We start from the raw sequence: 9,852 nt of genomic DNA on the forward strand, positions 1-9,852 counted from the left end.
TACCAAGACAATTTTTGTCGTTCGTTTTTCCGCCAAATGTAAACGTTACGAAACAAATTTGACTATTGATAATCGCGTGTTTCAACAATTTTGAAAACACAAAATATATGTAGAAAATAGAAGGTCTGTTTCAAGTATATAGTAAAGAAGAAATTAAGAAAAATTCTATTTTCTTTCAACAATTATTAAAAATTTAAAAATTTTTCTTAAATATATATAAATTGATAACAAAATCTCTGGCATAGCTATAACAAATTAGGATCTATTATCATTTCGTTATTTATACGATTATATTTTGTATATTTTTAATTAAATGCATATTATTATATATTTTTATTACTGTTAAAAATACGTAACAAAATTTAATGTAACAGAAGCAAATTTCAAGCAAATACATTTAAAAAATTTAATGTTGTCAAAAATTCACTAAATTTCATACACAAACGACAAAATACAATTGAAATTCACGATATTTTTAGCGATGTATTTAAAATTATTGAATGATATTTTTGCATCAAGTTATAAAATTTAATAAATACAGCTAAATTTTCAATTAGTAAATAAAAATAAAATTTAGAAAAATATTTTTAGACAAATGACAAGGGAAAAGTCGAAATTAAATAAAAAAATACTGAAAAAAATATTCAAAAATTTCTTATAGTGCGAATTGCAAAAAGTATAAAATAGAATAAAAAATGAATTGAAAGACTATGCTGCTTGTCTAATCACTGCATTTTACTGTCATTGATATCATTCTTGCAATGACAGCATTGTTATTCTAATGACCCCTTCTCTTTTGCAGAAAAGAAGGCGCGATGGCTGACGATTGCATTCGCCATCCACTATGATTTTCTCCCACTACAATCGCTTTCTGTCCTCCTACTCTGATGCCAGTTGGGCCACCTCTTCCTGAAAAGTGTACCATCATCGACCATTGGGTGCAACTGAAATCAAGGCTACCGATTGGACGGCCTCTAACGCTCGCCTAGGAATGCTGCGACCTCATGCAACGAATGCAACGCGCGACATACGTGTAGAGATGCAGATTAACGTAATCTCCGTGAGTACGTTATCGGGACGAGATCGGCGACGCCTTCGAATTGCTCCGCAGCAGAAGGATTTATGTTAATTCTTAAGTAACCTTCGCTGAAATTAACCGTTTTGCGTAATTCTTAAAGATCCTTCCCCCGAGAGGGAGCCTTCAATCGCAATCGATTTTTTGTTCAGATCTTAGAAACAAACACGATATGTTTACATTAAAATTCATGTCTATCTTTATTATTCCAATAAGATAAACGTTACGAACCAATCAATCGTTTTCACTTAAAACGTTCACATGCGTTCACAGTATTAAAGAAACAAAAGAAATGTCAGTGTTATCGTTTCGCAGCAGCTTGAAATTCCATTAAATTCAATTAATCCATTTCTGCATCTTTAAATATCGTGCAAAGCACAATGTTTTTGTGAAGTACAAATTAATTTTTAGAAAAAAAATATATAACGTGTGAAAAGCGTTTAAAAATATTGTCTATTTAAATATTTTGTTTTCTTCAATGTTAAATTGAACCGTAACATAAATTGGACATGACAGAAGATTTCTATCGTAACTAAATCAAAGTAATCTAACTAAACTGCACTATGTAGTGTACAGATATTACACTAATATCCCTGTAAGAATGAATTTTAGGAGTAACGCCTCGTTCGGGCATCATGAAATAATATTACGTCATTCCCACGAGATTATTAGATAGATCTGTTAAACGGTGTCGCTTTTATTACAATCCAGCCGAAGTTATTCGAGATATGAGGAAGCGTTGGAGTCTGAGCCGACGGGGACGATAGGAATAAGCGGTTGATGAAGAGAAAGGTGGAGGGCCGTTAAAGCTACGGGGAGAAAGAACGAGTACGAGACAACCGCGAAAAAGACCGGCAAGTGGAATGTCGGTTAATTTGTAGCCAAGTCTAGTCCACGCCATAATCTGCGCATGTATCATACTCTTTTATATGTGCCGAGACACACGTTGCCGCGATCAGTATGTCGCGTGCGTGCGTGCCGATGTGCACTGCAGAGCGCGAAAGTCGACTTACTATTTGACGGCATCTTCCTCCAATTTACCTTACAGGATAAAAATATCCTATAGACGTCATTTCTAAATTTTATTTTCCTTAAAAAAAATATATCCCTTAAAAAAAGAAACTGATAAAGTTTCTTTCAATAAATTGATTACTACATCGGTAATTGATGATATTTCATCAGATAATTGAATAGTGATCATCAGTTACCGGTATAGTAATTAGTTTACCGAAACACTCATCAGTTCTTTTTTTTTCAAGGGAGCTTTTATATTATCGAATAATGACACGTACGTGTGTTCTTCAATTCGGAGCACATTTTGCACTTTTCAAAATTTTCAAAATTTTTGTCACATTCATGCTGAACTTTTGATTAAACAGAAAGTAATAAATAAAATTTTACCGTACCGACTTGTCTCAATCTTCAACAATCGCAAAAACCTAATCCTATTTATAAAATGTATTCGAATATAGAAAAACATGCTAGAAAATCATTATCTATACCACCGTGAAAATAAATTATGTTGATTGTGCTCCTAATTATATATTATTAGAAGACATTGTTTTCTACAGTATGAATCTCGTAGGTTAGCGCTCGTATATTCGAGAAGTTGTACCCGAAGTTGGACGCGGCGATCGAAGAAGTTGAGAAAATCTTATTGAGGAATCGTCGAATCCCAAAGTGACGACTATCGACACGGAATTGATAAAAAGACATTTTGAGCAGCGTAACTGGGCATCAAAGTGGAGTCTTCATGCATCTTGTATTATTCGACTGTTACAACCAACAATATGGGAAGGCCTTGCCTCACAATTGATAAAAAAAATGATTGACAATTATTGGCAAATAAATATTTCAGTAATGACATTTATGTTGTGGTTATTGATCGATCGTTAAAATTGATGGAAGAAATAGATAATATCCACTATTCGACTACGGACTATTCGATAAAGAGAAAAGAAATCAATGTTGCATTCCACTAAGCAACTTATGTGACCAAGTCTCCAAGCGAAAGCTACAACAAGCTTTTACCGTACCGGTATTCAGAATATCGGTACACAAGTCGTGTCTTAGCTATGGCAGGTATTTACTACTAGACACCAAGAATATGTTACAACGTTCGCATACTTCATTGCATCAACGTTGTTTTTCTAGAAAACCGCGGAATGTACGAGATCATCGAGACGTGATGTGAGAACAAAAAGTGCTTGAAAAACGTTTACTTGATTACGTGAGTAGATACGCAAGAGAAATAATTACATCACGCTTTTCCACGTTTTATGCTCTCAAATTATTACATATTTATACTTTCACGCGATTTTAATCTTGAGGAAATAAAAAATTTACTAGACACGTAAAACACTGCGGAATACTAACAGGACGGGACTCACAATCCCGTAATACTTTATCGTCCCAAGATAAAACGATTCTACGTGAAACCGAACGGAGGGTTTTCTTCTTACTCGACACTCTCGCATAAGTAGGCGATTCAAGTGCCGCTGCATGAAGCAGAGAGTAACAAAACGTGAAACAGAGCACAAAAAGAGCAAGCCACGTGGTGGATGAGAAGGGCACATAAGGAAGCCAAGTTTACGAGATGATTGTCCTGCGGGCCCTATTCATTTGACATGGAATCTCCAGGTGGATCTCTATTGTAGATTATTGCGCCATTGTCCATTGTCGCAATCCGCCACAACTGGTCGTAAGTGGAAAAAGGCAAAGAAAGAAAAAGACGGTGGTGTCACTTTAACATGCTCGAAATAATTAAAATTATAACCAGTGCAAGAAGAGTAAAGTCTTCATTAACCCTTATCTTACGAGGTGGCCCCATTGGATCCATACTGAATCTTTCAACGCTCGTGTTATACTTAATAGAACAATTTATTATCTTACTTTAAATAAGAATAATACAAGACTGATCATTATTAGTTTCGATTTAAAAAAAGAGTGAACATGAGGGATCAAACATCAAAAAGATATAATAAAAATGTTTTTAAAATTAATGAGTTTCATTTCATTATATTTTACATGTTATCCTTTGAAAGCAAGTCTAGTGGAACCACATATTAAAAGCGCAACTTTCTTCACCTCGTAAGTTAAGGGTTAATTATCAATGATATATAATTTAATGTATTAAATGTATTGTTACTACAATATATTCAAAGTTTAAATTAATTTTTTAATGATTAAAAAATATATATAGTAAAAAAAAGTACTGAACAAATTGGAGCAAAACAAATGCACGTATTACGAACACAAGTTTGAATGCTGACTTTTTTTAGAATCCTAATGATCAAAGTTCTTTTTATATTGTAACAAAAGATATCAGAAATTCGTAAGTTAATGTCATTCAATTCAATATTTATGTGAAAAACTCTTGATCACGTCTTAATTTCAATTACTTTCCAATTTAGGGGCAAAGTCAACGTGGATGTTAAAATTAACGGCAATTAGCGGTATCACATGCCTCCCACGTTGGGCGGTCATGAGAAGAAAGTGCAGCTTGCACGCAACGCAAGCGCAGGCGAAGGAAGTTTTACGTCCTGCGGGACAAACATCGATGGAAATCGAATGATGCGGAACAGGCACCTGCGTGGGTACAGGCAATTACGTATGAATAACTTCGACGAAAAAGTAGCCGATGCGATCGCACACCGACTCTGATCTTATCGACACGGTGTCGCGCGCATTGCCGAAGGTCCTAGGCCCGGTATGACGGTGCAATTATCAATAATTGAGAAATTTTTTTCAAGTATAATTCATATAACGAGCCGGCGCGCACATTAATTTGATATTATAAGCACTGTCCCAACATTCCCGTTATTATATTGCCGCAAGACCATTAACCTCTTTTCGCGATACGCAATTTATGTTTTTTTCTCCTTTTTTAGATATACTCCGCGAATTTCGAAGACAAGTGTAATTCGGGACATATGCATGTTTCAAGATAATGCCCAAGTTATTCGAAGCGTATAAATCATCAAATGTGCAATCTCACTTTAATTACTCGCTTTAATGACTCAAATTAATTAAGCGAAGACTAATTTATGTATATAAAGATTATGAACTGTAATATACACTTTTATACCATTATTGGATTAAAGTGATTATATATAAATATGCAAAAAAAACCTTGCATAATTGCTGACAAAAACAATAATATTTGATTTTATCATTTCCAATTAAATTTAGTATTCATAAATTTCAATACTCTTAAAAATAATTTATAAAATTACAAACAAAAAACAATATTCATATGTACTTCAATTTTTAAGTTTCCTTTGCCTTCAATACTGAATGCATCATTATTGCTGGTAATTCTTATCTAATAATTTGAACTATTTATAAGATAGAATGTCAATCCATTTTTTTTTCTAAAAGCTAAAAAGACTAGCACTAATAACTTATTTAATAATTTACTACATTCTTACTTTTCTAAAAATGTAAACAAAATTAACATTCTTCTATCGTATAAAATCACAAATTATTAAAAATTCTTATTAAATCCTTATCTTGGCTTAAATTTGATTTGATGATTAAATATCCCATCAATAAATAAAATCGAATAATTAATAAAATATCAATACTATCAAGCTACCAAAAACTGATACGATGATGACGTAGCTGATAGAAATCAATAAAGACACAAGTAAAGAAAAATCATGACATAATTCGCATATTTCACTCACGTCACAACAGACATACATCTTCACGGTAATTCGAGAAACATAACTCAAGTCCTGACGGACCGCTGAATCATGAGTTTCTCGCGGTATATACAGCCGCGATGTGTCGGCTTCCCCTTTGCTACTTTACTTGCCTTTTTCTTCCCTGCTCATTCATTCTCTCGACTTGTCAACCCTACGACTACCTAAGTCCTTCGCCAAGTATATGTGACGACTTTTCTCTGCCACGCGCATATTACAACCTTTTAACCGTGTGAAATGACCTATAAGAGAAGATTGTATCATGGCGGCAAGTGTCGCAATAATCGGACTTTACAGTGTCAGTATGCTCAGTTTTCTTTGCCGCAGAACGACACAGTGATCAAGAATTTTTTTCGTAATTTGTAAATTTCCAATATGTAATTTACAAAAATTTATAAATAACTATCGACAGATTTGAAATAAGAGCTGCGCAAGTAAGGAGGTTTAAAATAAATCGACATACTCAATATTCTCTTAATAATAATCCAGTAAAACATTGAATTCATAATACATATCTCGAGGCTTGAGAGTTTTTTTATATTATATTATCTTCATCCATATTATGTCTATTGTTCTATGACAGAACTATTTAGTAGCAAAGAAAATTGTATTAAAATCTCAACAGTGATGTTTAATCGCAATCATTCAATTTTAATTCATTATTATATATATATATATATATATATATATATATATATATATATATATATATATATATATATATCGCAATCATTTAATTTTAATTCATTATTATATATATATATAATAATGAATTAAAATTAAATGATTACGATATCATCAACCTTTTGAAACATAAATGAAGAGCAGGAAATAACAAAACAATGTATGAGTAACAAAAATTGTTTTGACTCTTGGTAATTAAACGAAATGATAGCGATCCGAGATCAAGAGAATGAGAGCTAGGGTAATCCTTCAAATAAATAATCCGAAAAAATCAGATTATATATCCGTTACTCACCTTATCAAGCCGGTCTCCTTTTGCTTGCCGATGAGGAACGTCAGTACGCCGTCGGACATCTGATTCGCCCACGGTGGTTTTACCCAGATCAGGTTCTTAAGATGACCCGCGTACACTGCAGGCAGAATCCAATTCTCGATGCTGATCTCGCTGAAAGAATATAAAGAACAAAATAATTATTCGCCTGATAATTATTCACTTCTAAAATTCGTTCACAGATTAAAAATTTGTATATCTCTATATTGCTTTTTTTTTTTTGCTTTTCGCGGTTCATATTGTCAAAAGTGCACGTTGTACTTAAAGCATAAGCACCACAATTATATAACATTAATTAAATAAATTACTTCCGGAATTTTTTATTCAAAGAAAACTTATATTTTTTAAATTAGAGTTCTAATGTAATTGTATAATATTTTTAATTAATTAACTTTTGTCAACCGCGCAGCCACAAGGGTACCATAACGACAATGCAATAGCGAATTATCAGGTTAAGGTTCTTGCAACCCCCCCCCCACCCTTTCAGGTATGTATTCTGTACACGCTTTTTATTCTTAACGATAGTGTCGTAGCGCATTTTACATGACAAAAAAAGCTGCGCAGTGACACTGACAACTATCGTTAAGAACATAAAGCATGTATATACACAATACATACATACTCCGATTATTATACATACCTAAACAATTGATCTTTGTCCCACACCGTGTCGGCCGGCATCTCCTTCGGTATCAGCATATCGGGATGCGAATCCAGATGTACGAAGGTGTTACCTTCGAAGGGCAGATGCTTCGATCCCATACACCGATATATGAACGGTAACGCCTGGGAGCATAATTACGTTTATCAAATATTTGTGCGAAAGTTAAATCTTGCATTTACGTTGCAGCAAATTCGCGGGACGCGGACTGGACTGGCGCGCAGACGGCGTCAAGCTCTCGAACTCGAACTTAAATCTCGAGATTGATAAGATCGAGAGTGCGATAAAGGTCGCGTTCGACTTAACGCTCGATCGCAACGCTCATGGAATTATTTCATTCTTGTTATTTGCCAAATATTGGACAAGGACAAATAATACTCACGATCGTTGCGAGCTTTAAGTGGAACGCACCTCAAATTGATGCTACAAATGTTTTAATTCAAGCATCCTTTGATGCAACTTGTAAAATTTTTTATTCTAACTAGTTAATAAAAAGGAAGCATTTGAAGCGTCTAACTGGCCGTAGTCTTGACTTGAAGTTAGATCAGTTCGTTGATTGTTGACGCGAGCTGATCTTCATTTATTTATTTCAGATTTATCTTAATTCAATTGCTTCCGTTATTTAATATATATTTACAAAATGCACTTGTTTATTTACAATAAACACTTGTTTATAAATGTTAGAGCCGCCAAAATTTTTATGTAAATCTTATGAAATATTGAATAAAATCTTATCATTATCGTCATTTTTTCTACATTCCTACAAAAAACTGAAAAGTCAGCATAAAGTAATAGTCACAAAATTAATATATTTATGTATCGAAGGAGAAAGAGAGATAATTCATCAATTAATTAGTCTACTCCAAATTTCTCGGGAAAAATTTCTCGACAAAACTAACCTAACATAAAACTCGAAGGGAATATAAATCTAACCTATGCATAGTTACGCGAACAAATGCAAAAGAAAATATATTTCACCTTTTATTTTAATTTTGTGTTCGTGTATACGTTACACGAGACTCTATCTTCAGGACAGGTATACATTTAAGCGTGTGCCTACGTACACGTACGTGTCATCTAGAATTTTGTACAAACGTAACAATTCGATGTGCGACAGAGGAGTTCGGAGTGCGCGCTGCGCCATTAACATCGCGACATCTAGCGGCGCAGTATACGCAGCAACAATCTCCGTCGCTCACGGCATAACGAACGCGAGAACGGTGTTCGAATATACCTACCTCATCGTGGTCCTCCACCACGTAGACCGGCGTCCTCTTGAAGTACTTGCGTGTATACGCCATTTCTCGCGAGCGCGGGATAGATACGCGGATCTAGCTACTGACTGTCGACGGAATCACGACGATCGTCGGATTGATGAGACGCGCGCGTTAAACGATCGATTTTCCAATTAACACCACGACGACGAAATGTACGCGGACACTGGGAATCGCGGGCACGCGGCGCACTGCTTCGCGCGGAAGCACGTGGTCACCGACTGAAGTTTGCTCTTAGGCGCGCACCTCAAACACGATCATTTCGCGAATAAAGGAACAGGGGCACCAGACAGGGGTTTACTCTGAATTTCTCACGAGACGAGTTTCGTAAGGTGGTTCCTCTTTTTTTTTTTCTCTTGCTCTGGCCCTGCTCCCCTTACTTCCCCCCTCACCCAAAGGACGCCTTAGAAACCTGATCCTTCTAACACAGCCGGCAAGCGGCGAACAACGTCGTGGAGTATCATTTGACAATTTGGCGTGGATAAATTTGTCCAAGCGGATCGAACGGTGTTTAAACGTTCCTGCCGAGTCACTGCCGATGAATGGATGATATCTCTTTACGTTGCTTAACTTTTAAACAAACGTTGTATCCCTCTGTTAGCACTGTGTACACATGTTGTTTTTCGGCTCTACTCTGGCAAAAAAATTTTACAGAATTTGTCCAGAAATTTGTTAAAATTGTATTTACATTTGGAACAGTTTGCTGGTATTTATTAGATAAATTCCAGTAAAAAATATGAATTTTCCCAAAATTCGCCCGAATTTCTCGGAAAAACGCAGTTTTTATTGGAAAAGTGTGTATTAAAATCGAGTAGTTTGATAAATTCCGACAAAGATCCAAATTTATCCAATTGTTCGATTTTGTTCAAAATTTTATTTTGGGAAAATTTCGAGAAAATTCTTAAAATTTTTTTCCAAATTTCCCTATACCTGTTGAGCCACGACACTTTACAAGTTAATTTTCATTATTTTTACAAATTAAAAAAAAAATTCTTTAATGACTTACACATGATTCGACAATCTTATCCTAAGAACCTATTCTCTTGGAAAAACTAACAGTAAGACTGTAATTAGTTATGATATTTTATATACAATTTTTTTTTAAATAATCATACAAATAT

General features: G+C 34.5%; 1 protein-coding gene and 1 long non-coding RNA gene across 11 annotated transcripts in view; one reads left to right on the forward strand and one right to left on the reverse strand.

Annotated features, from left to right (window-relative positions):
• Positions 1-6,414, forward strand: part of LOC105208085 — a 108,317-nt gene extending 101,903 nt beyond the window's left edge. For 7 of the 10 annotated variants that reach the window (XR_005574719.1, XR_005574721.1, XR_005574722.1 and 4 more), the window contains 4 exons: positions 803-3,157; positions 3,230-3,305; positions 3,425-4,784; positions 4,966-6,414. This is a non-coding gene — a long non-coding RNA (uncharacterized LOC105208085). The remainder of the gene's footprint in view (positions 1-802; positions 3,158-3,229; positions 3,306-3,424; positions 4,785-4,965) is intronic. The other 3 variants (XR_005574717.1, XR_005574718.1, XR_005574715.1) reach the window with 3 other exon arrangements.
• The window catches only part of LOC105208087 (UPF0489 protein C5orf22 homolog), a 619,399-nt gene extending 609,550 nt beyond the window's left edge, over positions 1-9,849 (reverse strand). Inside the window, exons 1-3 of the mRNA XM_039448948.1 lie at positions 8,696-9,849; positions 7,437-7,582; positions 6,761-6,910 (exon numbers count right to left, since the gene is read on the reverse strand). Coding sequence (XP_039304882.1) covers positions 6,761-6,910; positions 7,437-7,582; positions 8,696-8,758 — 359 coding nt within the window. The 5' untranslated portion in view covers positions 8,759-9,849. The remainder of the gene's footprint in view (positions 1-6,760; positions 6,911-7,436; positions 7,583-8,695) is intronic.
• Between the last annotated feature and the right edge of the window lie 3 nt (positions 9,850-9,852).

This window comes from Solenopsis invicta, chromosome 1, assembly GCF_016802725.1.
Source record: "Solenopsis invicta isolate M01_SB chromosome 1, UNIL_Sinv_3.0, whole genome shotgun sequence".
In the NCBI taxonomy this organism is placed as follows: Eukaryota; Metazoa; Arthropoda; class Insecta; order Hymenoptera; family Formicidae; genus Solenopsis; species Solenopsis invicta.